General features: G+C 33.5%; 1 protein-coding gene across 4 annotated transcripts in view; it reads right to left on the minus strand.

Annotated features, from left to right (window-relative positions):
• The window catches only part of Ptp36E (protein tyrosine phosphatase 36E), a 305,940-nt gene that overhangs the window by 259,522 nt on the left and 22,118 nt on the right, over positions 1 to 24,300 (minus strand). For 3 of the 4 annotated variants that reach the window (XM_077438565.1, XM_077438564.1, XM_077438567.1), the window contains exon 2: positions 17,865 to 18,430. In XM_077438565.1, the coding sequence (XP_077294691.1) occupies positions 17,865 to 18,090 (226 nt within the window). In that variant the 5' untranslated portion in view covers positions 18,091 to 18,430. The remainder of the gene's footprint in view (positions 1 to 17,864; positions 18,431 to 24,300) is intronic. The other variant, XM_077438566.1, reaches the window with a different exon arrangement.

Genomic DNA, 24,300 nt, shown 5'->3' on the forward strand with positions numbered 1-24,300 from the left:
GATTTTCGTTGAAACAGTTACAACAAAATTTATTTATTTATTTATTTATTTATTTTAAACAGACCATTGTGGCATAACAGGAATTCCTAAAGCGCCACAATGGTCAAAAAATATAACACAAAAAAGAAAAAAAAACAAAATAACAATTAAACATAAACATAAATACATCCATACATACATAAAAAATAGCATTTAATAATAACAGATAAAGTAAAAATATCAAATAAAATATAGCATAAGGAATGCCTTGCACCTACAGCCAGTTTCAATAAATATGTAAGAAACAACTACAAATACAAAACATCCCTGTAGGCCCAAATGGAAGAGAGTTAATCAAAATTTCACTCATAAATCACAATCAATCATGAAAACAATGATGAGCGCAGACTACCAGATAAATGGGTTAGAGTAATTTCCGACAATTTACGCTCACTAAGGTGGAAAATATCACATTCAGTCTCGGCAGCAACGATTTCATTAAGAAGTCGGATAGCTCTTGGAATAGGAGCCATTCGAAAAAGGACTGTGCGGGCAGGAGGTACAGCCAACAAATGATGATGTCTACCACGCACATAGTGATTAGGGACATAAAGCCCCAACTGCTCCAGCAACAACGGGCATGACGTATTACCACGTAAGAGCAGGAGAACGAAACGAATTAATGAGAAGTTTCTCCGAAGTTCAAGGGAATTATACCCAAGCATGCCCAAAAGGAAAGGAGTGGGGTAGAGATATGGGTAATACCCATATTCTTTCCTATATAGGAAACGAAGAAATGCTTTTTGCACTTTCTCAATCATCAGAGAGTAATTTGCTTCATGCGGATTCCACACAATCGCATTATACTCTAGCTTACTTCTCACAAGCGAATTGAAAAGCAAGCGAGAAGACAAAGGATTGGAGAATAATCTTGCATATCTCAAAACAAATCCAAGTCGACGAAAGGAAACGTCAGCGACTTTTTTGATATGGTTGTGAAAGGTGAGCTGAGGATCAAAAGTGATACCCAAATCGACAATAGATTCCACACGCTTCAACAAGACGGATCTAATGGAATATCCGTGACAATAGAGCGAATGTGCACGTCCATAGCTCATAATTGCACATTTGTTTAAATTAAGTTCAAGGCCTAAACTAGAACTGAACTCCAAGACAGCGTTAATATCAGCTTGAAGGAGAGAGGCTTGCCTCTCATCCTTGACAGCAAAAAATAATTTAACGTCGTCAGCAAACAAGAGACATGATGCATTACATAAAACTCTAGGGAGGTTATTAATAAGTATGGAAAGTATAAAATGAAGTATAAAATGGCAACCATACCCATTTTCTCGCAAATCTCGCGTTTTCAGCAATCTCGAATTTCACTGAATTGTTTAAAAATTATGCAAATTTACAAATTTGACCATAGATGTCTCTGTGGGTATTTACTTTGTATAATACTAGTATCAAATTTACAATGTATCTAGCCAGGAAGGCGCATTGGGGCTACCTTTTAGATTAAAAGTCAATAAATATATATTAGAATGAGCGATTGAAGTTCATTTTCAATGCACGATTGCATGTTGGTTACCTTTTTATCGCGATCGGTTGGTTTGCGTGTCACATTTTTATTTGCAAAATTGAAACCGACCATATTTGCAAATACACAATTCGAACATATTTACATCACAATTACTGCGTTATAAATTTTCTAACGGTGACAATAAAGCATTATGTTCATTTGACACACGCCCATCAAAGAGTAACGAGAGAATTACCACAGGGAATAAATATGGGATTTCATATTACATATACGTATAGGAACATACACATGTATGTATGTACATATATACATTTATTATTATTATTTTTAACTTACATATTATATATGCATAATGTTTAAATGAAATTTGTCCAAAAATTAAACGTTTAATTGGTGAAAAAAAATTAAAATCGCAGATAAAAGAGAAATCGGACCGACCGAAAAAACCCACGTGATTGGATTAAAAATAACAATTTTATTGCGGAATAAAACGTGACCGCCCTTAGCGCGGATTAAGGGTTCTCAAACCTCTGGACAGACAGAGCGAGATAGAGAGAGAGAGAGAAAAAAAAAAGTGATTTATGTCCACGTCGCGGATAGAATTTTATTACGCGATCATTTCGACGACAAAACGGTTTATTTTATATTTATTTTAACATTTCATTCATTTTTTCTTCTATTCACCCCATAATAATTATGCGACATTTTCAAACTAAATCGAAAACGGATAACCCAATGTTTTTCTTTTCTTTTTTTTTTGTGTGTTAATAAATATATTTACTTGATTTTTTTCATCTACGACACATTTGCGCCCTTGAAATAAAGCCTCTCTTTTCCATTCAAATCCTGTCACGTGAATTTTCGTCACGAATTTTCTTTTGTCCTCGTGCCGTTTACACAACGGATTTCATTCATTCGCATAGCTCAAAAATACGCAAAAAGAGGAGGGTGAGACCGAAATGAGGGATGCCGGTTAAAAAATGCGAAAAACATTAGTACGCCACATCAAGAACATTCCCATCTCGTGTAAGTCTATTATATAAATAAATATACATGATCCGATTATTTTTACAACAGAACAAGTCTGTATCATACACATTGACAATGTACTAATTGGACGATCGAAAAAAAATTACGGGTTTTATTTTTATATTAATATTTTCCACAAAAAATAAATACAGCATTCCTAAAGATGCCGAAAAGCGACAAAATCATTTCACATTTGTACATAGATATCTACATATTTATATTTACGTATATCTAATACCGCAATTTTATACACTTTTTTCAATTTTAATTTTAAAAAGGAATGAAGGATTTTTTATCAAATGGAATGGATACCCATTTCACTTTTAGAGAAATTTCATTTACGGCATTAGCCACAGTGTAGAGCTATGTATTACCAGTAGAGAGGTTGTGGGTTCAAGTCTTAGCCAAATATGCTGCTGGTGATATCATGTGATTATTAAAATTAAAAAAAATACAGGTCACCCGTCTGCTATCCGAATTTTCAGATTTTTCTAGCTAAATTGCTGTGGCGAATCCAATAAATTGATACCCTTCCCCTCGGTATCTTGCAAATTCGAGTCACTAACATCTCGACTTCGTTGAATCTTATAAAAATATACTACCTGCATATGTTTATAAAAATTAGTCGCAAATTTACTGAGCATCAAAAAGTTTGTTGATTGTCCATAGATGTCTCTATTGTATTTATATAAGTACATTTATGTTTGAAAATTTGTTAGTACACGTACAAAAATAATATATGATATGTATGTATGTAATTAAAATAAAACATATGTATATACATATGTACATACATACATACATGCCTTCAGCACCCTTACCGAGCAACGCTCGTCTAATAAAACGAAAATAGTCGATACAAATTTTAATGAAAACAATAAGACCTCCAATCCAACGATGCCAATGAATTTGCCACGAATCCGCACTATCGATTACCAATCCCAACTCAGCAATGAACCAAAAAAAATAGGGGAGGGGTTTGCGTAACAAGTTCTCGCGATCGAGACCGGAAGGGCTTTTACCGTAAAATATGTCGATTTAGGGATTTGGCCCAAACGTGATGGCAGACGACCCAGATGAGGGTAACCGGGTGTATGTTTCGGATGTGGGGGGGGAGGGGTGAACATCCAAGAAAGCCAATATGGTCTGTAAAGTGGTAAATCGAGACCAAGAACAGCCACCCACGCATGTCGCCCCATTTTCGCTATTACTTACTCTCTATACGCCATTAAAGGCTTTCGCACTATTAGACCGACCGAACAAACAAACGAAACAGAAAAAAATAGGTTGGATATGTCGATACAAAAACAAACCCATTGTCTGTCTGTCTGTCTGCCCGTGTCCATTTAGACTCTCACATTTTATGAAATGTGATACGCATTGTATTACATATATTAAACGCTTTTAAGAGCAATCTGTTGAACGAATTCGGCACATAGATTTAAACAAATCGCACACATTTCGCTGTGTGTGATTTGTTTTTTTTTTTTAGTAAATACCTCGCAAGTTTTATTACAAAATGTGTGGATGCACTTTCTATTTTCTGTTTCACTATTTCAATAACGAAGTTTTGACATACATATCTAACCTTCTACTGTGGAAGGACAAAAACGATGTGGGATGAAAATGGCTTATAAAATCTAGTATGATAAAATATAAACGTAAAATATCGCAATTTGGAAGAAACGCTCTCAATCCAAAAAGTTGAAGTCAGATAGAAGAGATAGAAGATATCGAAAAGAGAGACACCAAACAAGTAGCGAGAACGCCTTGGCCAAAGAATGAACACCGCATCGGCCATTTCAATTTTATTAAAACATTTACACGAATCTGAATTGAATTAATAAAGATAATATATTAAATTGTCTTTATATGAGAATTAAATAAAATTCCACTTGGAAAAATCATATTTTGACTATTCTTGTGGATTAATAACAAAAATTCGTTTATTTTATCGAGGTAGGCCAGTTATCAATAGAATTTTTGTTATTAATCCACAAGAATAGTCGAAATATGATTTTTCTAAGTGGAATTTTATTTAACTCTCATATAAAGAAAATTTAATATATTATCCCTATTAATTCAATTCAGATTCGTGTAAATACTAGTATGAGCTTTTAGCTCGTAATTTTACCGATTTAAAATTCAGCACACTTCCAATTAATTCTTTTAAACGAAAACAAAAATATTATGGACAGAAAACTATTCCAATAAACATGTTTCAATAGAAAATACTCAATATAAAATAAGTATTAACAGTGGGGAAAAATCCCAAGTGAAAATACGTACTTTTGACTTTTGATTTTGACTACTTAGAGATATTTGAAAGCTGAAAAGTACTACAAATGAAAGATAAAATACCCGACTATAGATTCCAATATTCATTTTGAACAGAAAATTGACAAATTTTGAGACATCGACCGAACAACACCAAGATATAGAAAAATTGCTCGTTTTAAAAAACACATATATCTCCGAATATCGAGCCAATCAACATTTTTTATTACCAGATTCGTGTTCACTGGGCATAGATCTATAAGTCATATCTCATCTCTGAACCAAAAAAAAAGTCGTCATTTGTCGAACAGTGTTATTACTATTAGTATTTGTGAAGGATTGTAAATAGGTTTTTGAGCTCTTTTTCCTATTATGCTTTAGATTAACATTAGAATAATATAATACTGTGATTACTAACCAAATTAAATTAAATTGTAAAATAGAAAATGATCAGTAGATCAGTAGCTATTAAAATAGATATAAGATGTATTGTGAACATAATTTCCTAATAATAAAAAGCATTTAAAAATCAAAAAATCAATTAGTATTTGTAACTTTATTTTAAATCATATCAATTTCTGTCAGAAACCACCCGTTGAATTTTCAACGAGCATAAAACTAGTAACATATAATAATGATCTTATGAAAGTTCATAATGTTTATAACTCAATTTAATTTATAAAAAACTATTTTTTTTTTTGCATAATATAATATGTATGTATATATTTACATTTTTTTTTCTATATGAAAATTTTAAACTCTAAAAAAATTTTAATTTTCTGAAACCGGTGAAAGCCAGTCAATCGGCTTTTTATTTGTTAAAAATCCGAAAACTGGCTTTTTCTTTCGGGCGGTTGTTTAGAACCCCTAACTTGGAACAGAACCGCCTGATCTTCGCCATCATATTTCCGTTGTTGTTTTCAAATCCATAGGTACATTTGAGCACCCATCCATCCAACGCTATGGTGAGTAGCTCGATCATCAAAGCCTATGATAAATCGCCGCTCGGCGCAAACAAACGTGGGAGCGTCTACACATGCCCGAACACGACTACGGTTCACTTAGTCTACGTACATACATAGTACATACATACATATATGAAATTCGAGATTGCGACACGTTCTCCGACAACATCCAGGACACTCGCTCCTCACTATATTTTCCACGATCTCCATCGCTCCATCCCCTGGAGATATGGAAAGTGGAAGTGGAAGAAGATGGGGTCGAGTCGTGTGGGAAAGGAGCTCGTCTTGACCCAGTACCGGGGCAATGTGTCTATAGCTAAAGCGCGAGTGAAGCAAAAACTTAGAGCTCATCAAATGTGACAAGAAATTATGAGACACATTTCGTTTAAATTTTCAGACACGTCCTTTATATATTTCAGCGAACCCTTTGAAACACATACATACATATGACATATATGTATGTATGTATATTTTGTTCATAATACATTAACACTTTAATTAAAAATGTAACTTATAATATTGCTGTCGGTTCCCTCATCACTGAGGATCGTGACTATGATGTGCGGTCAACCAGCTGCCTCCATTCAGTTCTAAATTCGGCCAGGCGAAGACTTGCTACCGTGGAAGCGCCCGTCGCTGCAGATACTTGGTCAGTCCAGCGTGCGGGGGATCTGCCTCTGGCTCTTCTGCCTTCGACGCTACCAACCACAACCAACCGCTCCAGGCTCTCCTCACCTCTTCGTGCAATGTGGCCGAAGAACTGCAATATACGTTTCAGGCATATTGTTGACAATCTATCCTTGATTTTCAATTCTTCAAGAATAGACACATTCGTGCGTTTGTCGGTCCAAGGCACGCGCAGTAGCCGTCTCCAGGACCACATCTCGAAGGCATCGATTCTCCGTCTATCCGCCGCCTTCATGGTCCACGTCTCGACACCATAAAGGCAGACAGAAAAACAGAAAACTTAAAAACAAAAACAGTAACTTATAATAATAATAAATAAATAATAACTATAAAAATCATTTTATCCTGTATAAAACGTCGTATAATAGAAAATAAGTGCAAGATATGAAAAAAAATCATTCCAAGACAGTTATCATTCTTACACTGACCGTCGAGCACGGCACGTACAGAATTCCCACTCTCTTTCACATCTGCGATTCACTTTCGCAAGGGGCTTCCGGAGAATAGAAATTATTTGTATTGATATTGATCAATGTTTTTATACTGCAATGACATAGTTTGAATCGTAAAGGTTTTGACGAAGAAAACATAAAATATGAGGTTTATGTATTTGGAGAAATAAAATAAAATCCTGGTCACTCGCTATCCATCTCAGTGTGACAAGTGTTAATATATAAATGAGATGAATAATTGTTAAAATAAAAATACTGACCAATCGATATACATATGTACATTTACATATTTACGTATTTAACTTAACATTTATTATAAATATAAAAACGGACGCAATGTATATGTGTGGGTATGTGGCGGACACGTGCACACACATACATACATACATACACACATCCACGAAGCCACACACACATTCATTTATCATTTCGATACGGGCGAACGGGAGGCGTTCAATGAGCGCTCGACTTTTTACTATTATTTAAATTACCTTACATTGTATTTATAACATATAAATTTATTTTAATTCATGTATATATTCCTTTCTAAAGCCACCCGTTGACCGTTTGTCAACTGATCAAAATGTATTGATCATTTACTTATTGGCCATTTATTGTAGTTCTAACTTATTAGCCATTTATTGTAGTTCCTGGCCATTAATTTAAATAACTGAACAAAGGAATTTAAAGTTACTAATCAAAGTCAAAAGGCGAAACAAATTCCAAATAATTCTGTATTGTTTACGTAACTTCAATAAAGTAAAAAAGTTTTTAAGTACTGTAAAGCAACCTCACAAAGCTACCCATAGTCTAAATAATTTTTTTTTTGAAACTGTCGATTCATAATATAATACTCCCCCACATCAAGGGAGGTTTTGAATTCATCAACTTTTGATAAATCACACCTCATAATCTGAAGTTAAGGTGAGCGGGGAGACGGAAAACGAGATGGGGAAGGAGGTGGAAATGAAGACCGACATCTTAAAGTCGCGAAAACTTTAGATTGGAAAACTTTAATTGGTCCGACGCAACGTCCGGTTCCGGTGTCGAAGTGACGCTTTTTTTACAAAAATGCAAAAAGCTCATCTTATCCGTCATGTAATAATAATTAAACATATATAATATTAACATGAAAAATAATCGGAAATGGTTATTTATTTACAATTAATTTATACCAGGAAGCCTAACAAGTAATGCACTTTCCTGCTGATAAACATTGTACATTTGATCCAAATATTATTAGTATTATAAAAAATTAAAAACATATCAATTAGCATACACAGAGACATTTGTAGAGGTTAAATTTGTAAATTTGCAGCATTTTTTGCAATTCAGTGAAATTCGAGATTACTGAAAACTAAAGATTTGTGTAAAAATGAGTAAGGTTGCCAATTTTTTGGAACCGTTTCAATGAAAATCAGATAAATTGGCAAACTCTGATAGGAAACGATCGACCTGGAGTCACAAATCTAAGGTCTGGCCAGCAGAAACCACTGGGATTTGAACCCGTGACCACTTTGTTCAAAGCATTATATGCCAACCACTAGTTTATTTTATGGACGAGAAAAATGCGATGATATAACGAATGAATAATAAAATCAATAATCGAATCTAGTCTCTTCTTTGTTTTCCAATGTGACAAATTCTATTATAGGATTGATTGTAAGCAATATGTTTGTAATATGTTTCACGTCTTTGTAGTAACATTAGAGAAATAAGAGTGACATTTTCCACTATGAAATAATGTGATGTACATACATATGTACATATATGATAACATATATATTTTTAAAATGAGAGAAAAACTATACGTATTAAAATGAAAAATTTAAAACGTCTACCACTTCTGTTTGCTTTAATAAATTACGTTTTTGAATGAAATAAATCCTTTCCCCGCCATTATACAAATAATACCGAATAATCTCTAAAATGCAGAAAAATAACGCCTCATGGAGCCGAGAGAAAGTGTGAACAGGATGATACGGCTTTATCTTGATTAAATTCTCGTTCTTAGTATTCAATTTAGTCGGAAAAACTCTCTAGTATATTCTTAAAGTGTATAATATCATATTATGGGGATACTCCTATTATCTAACAATTATAAAACAACCCCCCTCCCCCCTATATCCCAATTATTTTTGTTAAAATGAGAGGATAACTAATAAGAGGATACTTTTGTCAAAATGAGCTTGGAAAACACTTTTCCGATATTCCGAAGACGACATGCTTTCAATTTGTACTTGCGTAATTACTTGTTTCTCTGTATTTTGTGATAACACAACGTTGGTGATTTTTCAAGGTACCAATTCCTTTTTTAATTTACGACCGAAAGGTCGCGTAAAGGTTTCATTTGCTAGGATGTCCGCGTCGTCCGGCTCATCAATACCAGACACGGGATTAAGTCCCGTCCAATTCGACATTGGCTTCCCTTATTGCCTGCTCGTCTCTGAAAAGAGACCGAATACTACCTTTATCGGGTGGAAGGGATGGGTGTTCTTATTTGCCTGCCCTTGCACGTTTTCTTATAACCCCCCCCCCCCCCCCATTCCATTCCATTTTTCGTTAACCTGCCTCCTCCCCCACTACCTCTCGGTGTGTCCTAAGGACAAGATTTATTAGGTAAATTTATTTACCTTTTCGTCGGTTTAATTTCTCACCCGCACACAAACGTAAAAGGTCGTAAAGCGAGACGAGAACTTTCGTATTTAATGTTTAACAGGTACACTTGTATTAATAAATAGTATCCACACACACACACACATACGTATGTATGTATATATGTACATATATGGTGTAGAAATATTTATCTTCAGTTCGCAGTCAGAAGTTAAAGCCCTTCTCTCTAAACACTCGTAATACACTACTAGAATGTTAAATATCTTACGGCTGTGCTAATAAAATACATACATACATATGTATGTACGTACGAGTTAATTTTAAATTGCGATAGTGTCGTATTTCTAATATCGACAGTTCTGTATTATGTAACGTAGTTTGTTACAGTACACATTGAATTGTCTTTATACATTTTATATTTATTATTTTATATGTACACGGATTCGCCCACAATATTGAAAAGCTATGGAAAAGCCGAAGTTGTATGTATAACGATAATAACATATGTAAATACTTAATAAGGGAACGAATTCAATAAATAAAAAATGAGAAATTTTATCACTGATGGAATTCCAAAAACCAACATAAATACAATTACTTGATTATTTAGTGGAAAATGTCGTTTTTCTAACACACACTCGATTTGATTGGATCCGTTTATCAATTAGTTTTGCAGTGGATGATACATATTATTTTTACATATGTATATACATATATGTACATACTTCGTTAAATTATTACATCATTATTTTCGACGAATGCATGTAATTACAATATTTATTTAATCTGACCGACACTTTAAATATTTATTTGAATTTACATATGTACATTGTACATATAATATATACATAGACATACATACATATGTATGAATGTATATTTCAACATAAAACGGGGGTGCACGAAGAGTACGTTATAAATAAAAATAAAATAAAAACATGCCCCAATTGTCAGATATTATATGTGCCGTTATATTTGAAAGTGGCATAAGTCCACTTTTCTACATTTCGAGAAATATTTTTAAAAATGCAATATTTTAAAATACTGGTGGCCTGTAATACGTATATTCTGCTTTGCCGAATTTCTGGACACATCAAAAATTAAAATAACTAATAACAATACAAATGTCAATTAAGTCAAACAGAAATATTGTTTTTGGAACTGAAAATTGGATTTCCGCTACTTTTTAAGGTATGTACATATAATCATGTAAGGTATGTACATTAGCCAGCAGCATAGCTCGGACGTTAAGCTTCTACTTACCGTCAAGAAGGTGCCGGGTTCTATCCCTGAATGAAAATGAATTTTTCAGAGTATGCTGTTGGTCAGACCTGGATTTGTGACTCCAGGTTGATCGTTTCCTATCAGAGTTTGCCAATTTTCTCTGATTTCATTGTTGAAACGGTTCCCGGGAAAAAAATTGGCTAAAAATCCTTCCTACCTACTATGTCACCACTATTTGAAAAATTTGATTGATGTACAATAAAAAAATATGTACAATTCATAGATGTCTCGATAATTTGCGAGTTTTTTCAGTGTCTCGCAATTCAACGACTTATAATAAAAATGCTGTATTTGTATTTGTAATTGGCCAGGAAGGCGCATTGGTATTTACCTGTAAGGCCTTCCTGGTATATATGTAAAAATAAAATAAAATAAAATAATAAAGACTCATATAAAAGTAAAATAACCACCCGCTGAAAAGAGATAATTAATATGGAGACACAATAGCTGGACGATAATACGTACACGTCGTGCACACGTGCACACAGCCCATTGAAATGCACAAAACCTATAATATGTAATATTGTTCACTATACCATTATTATTATTCCTACCTTTATGCGAGACGTTATATATCCCAAACTGTATCATTTCCCTTTGAGGATATGAATAGAAAACGAGGTCTGCCCAAAGCTGATCTCGAATGATGAGGATGAAAGACCTCTTGGATTAATCTTTCATGTTTCGTCAACGCGGTAATCCCTCCGCCACATTTGCCCATAGGTAACGGTCATATTCCCTCTCCGAGAATTTCTCCCATTTTTATTTTACTATCAATCATTGATTCGACAAGGAACCAACTCGAAGATTGTCCGATAGAAAATATGATAAGAAAAACTAATTTATCATGGCAGCACTTCAAAGATTGCAAGAAATCAAAGAGGTTGAACGTAAAAAAGACAATCTTCATAATTAAACCCCAACTACCTGTCTTTCAATTGTAAATTTATTTAGCTAAATATTTATCCAACAGTATAGCTTGGTATGTAGTTGCGTTTATGTTAACCACCAAGATGTTGCCGTGGGTTGACCTCGATTGAAAATAATTTATTACGATTTTAATCTGTAGCACTGCACGGGGTTCGATCCCGTGCTAATCTTTAATACTGCCGGTCAGACTTGAATATTTGTGACTCTAAGTCGATCGGTTCCTATCAAAGTTGGCGAATTTATCTGATTTCATTGTTTAAACGGTTCCTCCATCAAATTGATAAAAAAACATCCTACCCACTATGTCACCACTATTTGAATATGATTTCAAAATTTTCCATCTTTAAATTTATATACAAACTTGTACTATGTAAAGTTTAACAGCATAAGTATCACCCAAGGACAACCCGTAATGACATCATGGGGAAATAAATATAAATGATAAAAAAAAGAATTGTTAAGTTATACATTATTATATATATAAAGACGCTAATCTGTGTGCATGTATGTGTGTGTGTCCTAACGCTAGCCGAACATAATTAATGAATCGTAAATAATTTATAAAAAGCTCAAACTTTGTATAAATTCATTCGTCAAGACTTGCCGTGGGCGGTGTCGAACCGGTGAACTCTCGAACAGAAATATCCTCTTATAGGTATATCTGAGTTCGGTGAGCTAACTACTTTCGTCCAATTTTGAAATTATCCTTTTTTTTAAAACATTAATTGAAAAATTTCGTTCTCGCCATATAAAAATACGTAATTATAATAATTTTATTAAGCGAGGTTTTTAACCATTTTTTTCATATTAAACAATTAAATATATATATTTTTTAATTAAAATGAATTATATTTTAACGATATTTTAAAAATATATTGAAATTGAAGTCGCGAGGTGGTGAACTCGAGACCTTCTTGGTACTTGGCGCGGTACACTGCCAACTCGGCTACCGCTTTCCTCAGGAAAGGCGTTAAAAATACACATAATATACATATGTAATGTGTATTATGTGTAATAATAATATTCAATGTTGCGAGGTCAATGAGCGTTTGTTTATAATCGGAAAGTATTACATTTTGTAAACTTATTATAATAGCCAAACTTTTGTATGCATTAAATTAAACATTGGAATACAGCGGCTTTACAGTTGTCTTCGACCTTACACATGAATTATTTAGTTTACTTTTAGAATTACTGTTTCAGTTCCGATTCCGATTAATTATTACTATTCATATTGTAACTTTATTTTAAATCACGTATCAATCCGAAAGCACCCGTTGAAATTTCAACGGACATAAACCTAGTAACTAATAACAATCGTACATTGTTGTCAACAAATAAATGTGATGTGATTGAATGTTTTCATATGAGAACAAAACTGCATTAATTATCTAAATTTAGCCAAATCGGCTTTGTGCTCCAAGGACACCTGTCATTTTCCTAGTTTGATCGACTGTTACTAAGTATGTACATACATACATATTAATGTACATAGGTGGTTGTAAATTTTCGATATTTTGGTGGCGTTAGTGTCAGGGATATGTGTACGCATGTATGTAAGTAACAAGCTCCAACAAAAATAAACGGAAATACGGAAATAGATCCCGCCTACGCTTCGCCCTTGCCCTTACGCGGTGACGTCATCCACAAAAGAGAAATTTACAATGTGACAAATGAGACTGTATAAAACTCCATTCACCCGGGCGAACGATCATATTCAGTACATACTTACATACGTGTTTGATATAATAAAATATAGTCAATTCAAAAAGACCCATGTCTAAGTTTCTGCATTTTTTTTGTACACGTACATGCATATATGTACATGTACATACACATAGTTCTGAAAAATGTACCCTTCATTGCGTATCATACTTTATCATAGCACCAATATTATAAAATAACAATATGAAAATCAAGTTCTGAGACTACATTTATTTGTATGTGTACTTTCTTGGGAAATTTTAACTGATAAATTATGGTTTCTGCTCGGGTTGACCCAGGATGGAAATTCCCGGGAGCTAACAAAATTTTGGATATCCCGTGAACCGGGAATTCTCATCTCGAAATATCAAAACTCTTTAAATGATTTTTTTTTGTGTAGGAGTGAGTTCAGGATCCAAATGAAAAGCCAAAGTCGCTTAACAGCATTTATTTAACGATTCAGGAGGTCCACACGAGATCACCGCCTACTCCAGAATAATCCAATCTACCGTGTGCGCCTTCTTATAAAGAACAAGTTGAACAGCATAGCTTCCCCGATCCGTTAATGTGTCTGTCTCGGCACGTAATCTACCCTGGCGATTCGCACGCACTCGCCCGGGTTTATGAGAACTCCAGCAAAACCTTTGTTTGGTCATTTACTTCCCTGATAAGTAATTTATTGAGTCTCGTTAGCATAATCCGGAGGTCTCTATTGTTCACCCACAATATCACTTAGACAGTGGATGTTCTCTTTATATCCTTCGATGAAACAATCATGAATTGTGTATCTTTCTTGCATTGACGATTGCTAAAACTCTATAAGATTCTGATGAAGATGAGACAATTGTGTTTGACGATGAATGAAAAATTAAATATAGAGTTATCAAAAAAAAAACTAAAAAATAATGAAAAAATAAAATAGCCTCGACTTTAAAAAATAAATAAAAATATACACGATGACAGGAAAAAAACATGATTTAAGAAAAAATTGTTAAAAATGACTAAAAACCAACTTGGACCGAAACTGAAAGAGCTTTTTTCCATTCGTGGAAAAATTTGGGCCAAATCTAGAAAGGAGCTGTCGGATTCTTATTTAAATATTTTATTCCTCTAAAGAATCTACATTGTATTTCAAATAAATTTATTTCTACTATTACATTTTTTCCAGTGAATAGATTGATTGTTTACTTTTTTTAAATAAATAAATTTAATATTATTTTAAAATAAATAAAAAAAAAATTAAAATTAATAGCATATGTATATCCCGAGATCTCAGAAATCCTAGAAACGATCCCGAGCTCCGTCCCGTGTCCTGGAAATCAAAAAATTCCGGGATATCATAAACCCTAATATATGTATGTACATATGTACATTCATATACTTATTGATCTTTTAAAGACGATTTTTTTGGACTTAATTTAATTTATGTCAGTGATTGATGTATTATGCATAAAGAGAAAATATTCACGAAATGTTTTCATTGAATTAGGTTCCAATCGCAGGTAATCGAAGTCACTTTTATACGACTTCAGCCGTCTTTGATTACCATTTAATCGGATCAATAAATTAAGCAAACAGTATTAAATAGGAATTTTAAATATCATTATTTATTACAATGGCAATTATTGATAATTATCTTGATATACATTTTCAGATAGCAGCCAAGTAGACCGTAGTAAAAACATAAATATTATATTCGATAAATTGAATCCAAATAATAGTGAGAGAACTTCAAAATGGCCTGAAACGAATATCCTATCGTATGATTAGACCAACGGTAATAAGAATGGAAATACGAACTTTCCAAGACAAATTATTTACAAATTTATGTTTATTTTTCTTAAAAATGGATTAAAAATCTGCCGACAAATTCATACCCAAAAAAGGTCTTGCAGGCTCAGCGCACCCCCTCAAGGATACGACCGCTTATTTGCCGGAACGCACTTTCAACCCCTTTTAATGCTAATTAAACAGTCCTTTGAGTGGAATCTGAAATTCATCGCATTAAATTTACATTCCCAACATCTTTTTTTACATAATTATATTTGTATTACATAAGACGTGACGTCATAATTATCCCAAATCGGACTCAGTAAATTACTTATCATTTAACTACACATACATATGTACATATGTAAATATAATATGTACGTGTATAAAGGATCGTTGACCAAAGTTAATACGGGTCATTTGGAACAATAGAGTGCTCTGATCCATTCATTCATAACACACTGGTACTCCCTACACGAGTGTGGGATAAATATAATATTATACAATACATATACATATGTATGTATGTACATATGTACAACCAGCGGCGCGGACTAGTGTTTAGCATATTATGCTTTCGAGCAGAGTGGTCTCGATTTTGAGTCCCACTAGAGGCCCGCTGCTGGTCAGATCTTGGTTTGTGACTCCAGGTAGATCGTTTCTAATCAGAGTTTGCCAATTTTTCTGATTTTTATTGAAATGGTTCCTATAAAATTGAACTCTTTTCCTATCTCTTTTGCTAATTTTAAGTTCGCCAATTTGATTGATTAAATGCTGCAAAAAATTATCTACAGATGTCACTGTGGATTTTAAAATCTTGTTCTATGAAATAAAATAAAATAAAAAATATCGAGATCAGCGGTTGCAAACCTATATTTGATTACGATGATTTTCAAATAAATAACAAAATTAAAAAAAAAATGCAAAAGAAAACTGCAATGCAATGACTATTTAAGCAAATGTTGCAGACTTACATATGCATTAAGCTTTTGAGTTGGATTTTAAAATGACAGATTTTTGTATATTTTTTTTAATGAAACTTCTTTAGGTGCAGTTCAACTGATTAGACCGTTACGAAAGTAACGGAACTTTGAATACACCCTGAGTTTATACCTGCTGTTAAAAAACAACCCGAAAGATTCACTTCAACCATGTATAGCCTCACGCATACTAATTTTATATACAGTATATATATATATATATATATATATATATATATATATATATATATATATATATATATATCTATATATATATATATATATATATATATATATATATATATATATATATATATATACATATGTATATGTAGTATCAGGATATAAGGGATGTAAGAATGGCGTTTATTATGCGTATTCCCAACAGCCCTGCCAAAGGACAAGTGCCCTATATACGGTTACACGCTAGCTAGTACATAAACACTCCGCCCATAAACGCTAGGCACATTCAATAACTACTCACTCTTCATAGAGAAAAATCGGTGCTACTTTAGTATGCGGTCTACCTCTAGTATTATTACTCTAGTAACTATTTTTTTTATTTGTATCGTAACAACGAAATGTTTATTACAATTTTTGTTTTAAACATCCAACACCTATTTATTTAAGAGTCAGGATAGGTTAGGTTAGGTTAAGGTTGGCCCTATTCATTTAAGATCGAGTTGTTAGGATCAGTATTATTCAGTCGCAGTGTCACACGCGAGAACTGAGTGAACGTGACGGTAGATCGCATACTAAAGTAGCACCCAAAAATCTTTCCTTCTTTAGTATATGTATAAATGTTTTTTATTTGCGGCTGGTTTTTATATACATATGTATATTGGTGTTGGCTTTAGTTGCAAGATATACATAGATGCAGTGCCGGTTTTAGGGGTGGGCTAGGTCGGGTGACGTCCAAGGGCGCCAAATAAGTTAGGGCGCCGAACGATGCGCCAATGGCGCTTTAAAATTTAAAATTAGAGCGCCAAAATCCATTCAAAATTTTAGATTAGAACGCCAAAGGCTAAATTTCTTTCTAAGGGTGTTTAGAAAAAATTGCCCGAGGGCGCCATCGGGTGTAAGGCCGGCACTGCATAGATGCTGGTGCAAGAACAATAACCAGCATCATAGCGTTGCGTTAATGATAACCACCGAGAGGTTGTTGGTTTTGATAATTTCCTATTAGAGTTTGCCAATTTATATCATTTCAATGTTTAAACTATTCCTCATCAAATTGGCAAAAAACATCCTATTATCTCCACCATCCTAATCCAAAATCAAATCATATTAAAAACGCCCATTAATAACACAAACCTGAAAAACTATAGTCTCCGAATGATATTACGTAGAAATTACTAACAAACTAACCAGAATATTCTATGGCAGAATCACTAGCAACCATATTGTGAAGAGTCTCGGTGATTACAACGATACGTCTATACCCTTAAGATATAAACAAAAGAGTTTCTAGTCGAAAATAATACATATGTATAAAATATTTCACATTTTTGAACACGTGAGTTCAAAATGTTTCACCATCTCGTTACACGTGTAAATAAAAACGAAAGCCTCCTTAGAACAGCAACGCTTTACGAAAGGCTGGGGAATGTCTATAGAACTATTGAAAGAATAGATTTAGAGGACTCACCGAAGGATATGAGACCGCTGTTTAGCATGCTCAGCTTGATGGTGTTGGGTATGGAGACCAGACTGGTAGCTCCACTGAGGTTCTTCTTCTTCTTGGGCTTCTCCAAGTCAGCATATCTGGTCGTAGATCTGGACCTGTGCTTCCTTTGGCTAGTGGCCACGGAAGAACCTCCGGTTGTGGTTCTGCCAGAACTTCCAAGAGCCGTGGTTCCCGTGCGAGTCGACATTTTGTTTAACAACTTACTACAAACACTTACACAAACACTCTCACACACGCGTACGCACTAATTTATGTATAATATTTCAGCTCAAATTGATGGAAATATTTTTCATAATTTAAAATTCATCGAAACGTTCACTATTCGGTATAAAAAGTTCGCGTTGACTGAAATTAATTTTTTTTTATTTGAAAATAATTAAGCAAAATATTTTATTTTTATATTTGTTTGACGGGCACTAATCGGATTTCGCGTAATATATGTATGTATATGCACTTTACTTTTTACGTATTAAAAATTATTTATTTATTAATCGACAAACTGTTCGCGTGAAAATGTTGAACTAATCCTGAAAAAAAGAACAAATGAACAGATTAATTTATTATTCCTTTTGTTTTACATTGGAAAATTTAAAATTCACTTTGAAATTGTTTTTAAAGTGGAATTTCTTCAGCGTGTCAATTTAATAATAAAGAAATATACACATATATGTATGTAGGCATATATACATAATATTATATATGTATATATTTATCGTATATTTTTATTTGACGATTAATCATATATCAATAATTATAAAATTGAAATAAACACCATAAATTTATAATTTACATTTCACCATTGGTACAGTTGCCCTAAGCGACACTCTTTTAAACTTGTATATATGTATGTACATACATATATAGCTAGCAGTATGGCTCGGTGGATGCGTTTAAGTTTAGTTCCGAGAGGTTACCGGGCTCGATCCCGTACTAATCTTGAATACTGCTGGTCAGACTTGAATATTTATGACTCCAAGTCGATCGTTTCTTATCAGAGTTTTCCAAGTTATCTGCTTTCATTGTTGAAACGGTTCCTGTGTCAAATTGGCAAAAATTATCGTACCCGCTATATCACAAATATCTGAATTTGATTTATGTACAATATGTAAATATGTATATACAAGTCTAAATCCATAGATGTCTGTATGGATTAATTCATTAATTAATTTATTGTTAACTTCGTGTTCTTCAGCCTCTCGAAATACAGCGATTTATGCAATAAAAAGTGCTGCAATGTTTGTAATTAATTATCTAGGAAGGCGAATTGGGGTCTAACTTTTAGTCCTTCCTTGTTTATATGTAAAATAAAAAATTAAATTAAATATATGTATATTTGTATAATTTGAAATTATATTTAAATAGTGATGACAAATAGGATGTAGTTAGGTTGGTTTTCAAATTTGATGAGGATCCATTTCGATAAAGAAATCGGCAAAGTCTGGTAGGAAACGACTGACTTGGAGTCACACATTTTCAAGTCTGATATGCTCAGCACTGCTGAAATACTCGGAATAAATTATTTTCAATCGAGGTCAAACCAAGGCTTGAACTTGGGATCTCTCAGTATTTAGAATGAATGCAACCACTGTGCTATTCTGCTGGTTATTTATATAAATACATTAAACATTTAATTAAACATAAAATATTTATTTTTATTTGATGTTTTGCCAAATATTTTAAATTGAATTAGTTCAGAATGAGAAAATGAAAGCTTGTCGATCCCATTTGGTAAATTTTGTTTAAAATAATAAATGTACATATGTATATGTATTAAATTTATTATGTTATGGACAATTACGAGAATTTTACATTTTACCAGCAACATGGCACGGTGGTTGCATTGATACTGAGCACCGACAGGTGGCCGGATTCGATCCCGTGAGCTGACCGCAATTGAAAAGAATTTATTGCGAGTATAATTTTTAATGCTGCTGGATATTTGTGACTCCGAGTCGATCTTTTCCTATCAGAGTTTTCCAATTCATCTGAATTCATTTTTGAAGCGGTTCCTCCATCAAATTGGAAAAAAAAACTTCTATACCCACTATGTCACCACTATTTGAATATGATTTCAAAAATGTATTATCTACATATAACATAGACGTCTCACTAATTTTCTTATAGATAGTAATTATATTATGCTCATATGTCTGGTCACAGTGAGTTTTCTGTAATGTCACTGTGGCTAATATTTAAATAAATAAATAAACAAATTAAGCTTTTTTATTAAATAAAATATAAAATAAGATAATACTATAAAAACCAATAAAGAAAATAATTAGTGAAATGGATTATGATCACTGCATTGGCAGCTAATAAAATAGATCTTAATTGTACCGTGAAAATAATTTATGTACGATAAAAAGCATTGAAACATCAAATAAACTCGTCAATTGCATAAACTCATGCCCGAATTTCATACGTAATTTATGAATAAACGTACACAAACTTATGCAAACGTTTAAAATTTTTTTTTTATTTTTATAATAACAATTTCAAAGCAATTTTATTTCATTTGTGCTTTATATCAAATTAAAAATTCAAGACCGTATACATTGGGGCTTGTTGATGCTTTATTAAAAAAAATATTTAAGTAAAAATAATCTTAAATAAATAAAAGTATGTATGTAAATTGAAATCGTTCTAATCCTATTATATTAATAAGAGCCAAATTTAATAAAGAAAATTGAAATTGCGAAACAATTTAATTTAATTTGTAATTACGGTAAAATTAAATATCGTTCACCTCGTGAAATCAGTATACTTCTGAATTTTTCACCGAATAATTTAATCATCTTTAAGTTGATTTACGGACGTCAAGAGCGATTAATAACATAAAAAAATCGTACACTTTGTAAGAAATGTATTATATTATGGGCTCTGAAATAAAAATAAAGCACACAATGAATCATTTCCAATTTATTGTAATGGAATAAGATTCTTTTTTTTTTATTATTATTTTTGTCGACAAATTTCAACGATTGTCAAACTTTTGATGCGATAAATCGTCCACTCGACACCGTAACATAACCATTCGGAAAAGTCTCGCTCAGGGGGAGGGAAAGCTTTCGACGGGAAAAGCTCTAACGGCATCCGAGGGAAAACTTGCCCTGTCAACGCTAATTTGTTTACACGATTTAACGATTTTTCCCCTACCTGAATTTTTATGCACAACACACTTTACCCTGACACGTCGCTAATTGTACCCGACACCAATTACACACAACCGGTATCGAAATACGGCGTGCGAATTATTTTCAGTCTATTTGGGGGGTCCAACCCATAAATTTTATAACAGTTTTATCCGTGAAAAGGTAGTGCGGTCCTTATTTTCCACCGTCGGTCTATTCACCGGAAAATCTGTTCACTGATTCATATAAAAAGATGGTACGTCCTCTTACACAATGCAACGAGCCCTATTTTAACCTTTTCACAAAAGCCCACATTCACGTACGAAGCATAATGCGAATATATCGGAAAACACGCTCAGAAAATGAATAAAAAAATAGCACATCTCCATATTATACACCATAAGTTCTAAACCTTTTTTCAAATAGTGGCTTCCTTTTGAATTTAACATTTTTCTGTAACCTTCGCTCATAATAACTTCCGGGAATGGAAATGAAAGAAGCTTTTTATGAATTTTGGGTTGCAAAGTCAAAGAGGAGCCGCCATTTTAATTGTATTCGGAGATTATACGCCACCTAAAATACATTCGGAAGTGGACAAAGGAGACCCCTGGATTAGGCCTAGCGGCATCTCCGCTAGTTCCCAGAATCCAAACGAAAGCATGAGACTGTGCGTGTCTGAGACAGTGAGACAGTACGTCACTAAACAATAGATGTGACTAAACAAACGGAGCGTTGAAGATACAGTGAGCGCCCTGCCCTTTATAAAGAGGTACTTAGGTCATATCAGATCATTCTGGAACGAGCGCTAGCTGCTCGTGGACCACCTTAATCAGTCTATAAATGCTGTGAAGCGACTTTGACCTTTCATTTGGATACTCCAACCACCCCTACGTAAGGGCCGGACCGCACCGTGCAACTTTGTCGGCCGACTAGTCGCGCGACACGAAAAAATGTATGGAAATGTGTGCGACAAACAAGTTGACGGGTGCGGCATGTCCCATCTACCTGCATGCATGTCTGTCTGGTCTGGTCGCCCTCAACCGAGTTGTTCGCGAGTTGAGCGGTGCGTCCCGGCCCTAACAGTATACTAAGCCCGCTTTAAAGGTCACGGAATTTGACCCTTAAAGCCCTCAACATGAGGCCACCACCCCCCCGACGAATACAGTCCAAGAGGAAATAGTAAAGCCCTAACAGTATCATGAGCTTTTAGGAAATAGTAAAGTCAATTTAGTACTGGTTTAACAAGATGAGATTTAAGAAATGCAATAAAATATAAATTTGCCTTATCTCAGACATGTATTCGCCATTCCATTAGCAGTTTGGCTCGTTGGTTGCGTTTAGGTTTAGCACTGTGAAGTTACGAGGTTTGATCCCGTGCTAATCTTTAATACTGCTGGCCAAACTTGGATATTTGTGACTCCGAGTCGATCGTTTCTTATCAGAGTTTGCCAATTTATCTGATTTCATTATTGAAACGGTTTCTCTATCAAATTGGCAAAAATCGTCCTACCTGCTTTGTCACAAATATCTGAATTTGATTTTTGTACAATATGTAAAAATTTATGTATAAGTCTAAATCCATAGATGTATCTATGCATTGATTAATTAATTAATTAATTGTTAATTTATGTAATAAAAATGCTGCAATATTTGTAATTAATTGTATAGGAAGGCGCATTGGGGTCTACCTGTAAGGCGTTTCTGGTATGTATCTATGTAAAAATAAAATTAAATAAATAAAATAATAATTCCCGGGAACAGAAATGAATTCGCTTTTTTACTAGCCTCTTATCAAATTGCTTTCGATCTTTTCGTCTGACAATAATTTATGAATTTCTGTTTTTAAATTTTGTTAGTATCAAAAGCTTTTATGAGATAGATCAATTTAGAATAGGCTTAACAAGATGAGATATAAAAAATGCAATAAAATATTAGTTTTGCCCTATCTCAGAGATGTTTAAATTTATTCGTCATTCCATTACTGATCCAGAAATTATCTTTTGACGAGAGCTGTTTACTGTTTTTTTTTGCAATTTGCAATTGCAATTTAACAATTTTTGCAATTCTGTGAAATTATTTTGAAGATAATTTCAGGATCAATTACATTCATACCAAATCGATCCATTACCAAATCTGACATATCAATGATTCAAATAAAATAATCTCATAAAGCTGCTTTAGAACCCCTATATACATATACATATAGGTATGTAGGTACGCATGTACATATACAAATAATCATTGATTTGTAGTATATTAATAGTATTAATTTACTTATCGAACTATAATAGTTTCTATATAATTTAATTGACTATAGCCCTAATATGACTCCTCAAACACTGATTTTGGACTTATCACCCCATTCAAATGCTCTGTGAATCCTGATTGAGAAACACTGTTATATGTATGTACTATACTAGTACTGGAAATTCACTCATGCTTTCAATCGTTTTTAATTATCTCAATAATAATTCAAAAGTGAATTCAATCTCTCGGTTGATTCGATGCAGAGATCGATCAGTCTGAGTTCAAAGCGTCTCGCGTGGCATTGAAAGGGTTAATCAAAGCGCGAACGCGGTCTACGAATACAGAAATAGCCGAATGTTTACGTCGGTTTTAACGAGCGACCACCTTGAAATCGTTTCGCATTACAAACGCGCGTATTACAAAATGGCTTCGTGAATCATCTTTGGAAACTCGGTAGAGATTCTCTGGACCAGTGGTCGTCAACTTAACCCTCCCTCATCGAAGTGGGGTATGCAAGTGCCTCAATTTTCGTAATAACTATGTGTTTTTCAAAGCTATAAGCCCTATATTTCTTGTATTCCTAGAATGAACTACAAGAAATTTATTTTAATAGATTTTGTATGATTCAGAAAAGGGGTACATCGTAAAACAATACATTTATACATTTCTACGTTCCAAAGTATGATTTAAAGGCGGTAGCAATAAGTCATGTTTTTGACTGTTCACTTGCATATTCTTGTTGATCGATGAATTAATGCGAGAGAAAGAGACAGCTATATTTTAGTAGGCTATTGTTTTCGTCGCTTTTGGCGCGTGGCTATTGAGTCATGCAGTCGCCTGTTGGCCTTACCTATGAGCGTTTGCGTGTTGTGTTGATGCTTGTCGTTATTTTTTAATACAAAAATAGTCAAAAATATGCTATAAGACTAAATTTGTTGATGTATAAAATGATTAATAAGTTAATATTGAACCCATTTGTATTGAAAAAAGCTGTATATGATTAAAAAATACTGGGGTCT

Source organism: Arctopsyche grandis, chromosome 9 (assembly GCF_051622035.1).
Source record: "Arctopsyche grandis isolate Sample6627 chromosome 9, ASM5162203v2, whole genome shotgun sequence".
NCBI classification, from domain to species: domain Eukaryota; kingdom Metazoa; phylum Arthropoda; class Insecta; order Trichoptera; family Hydropsychidae; genus Arctopsyche; species Arctopsyche grandis.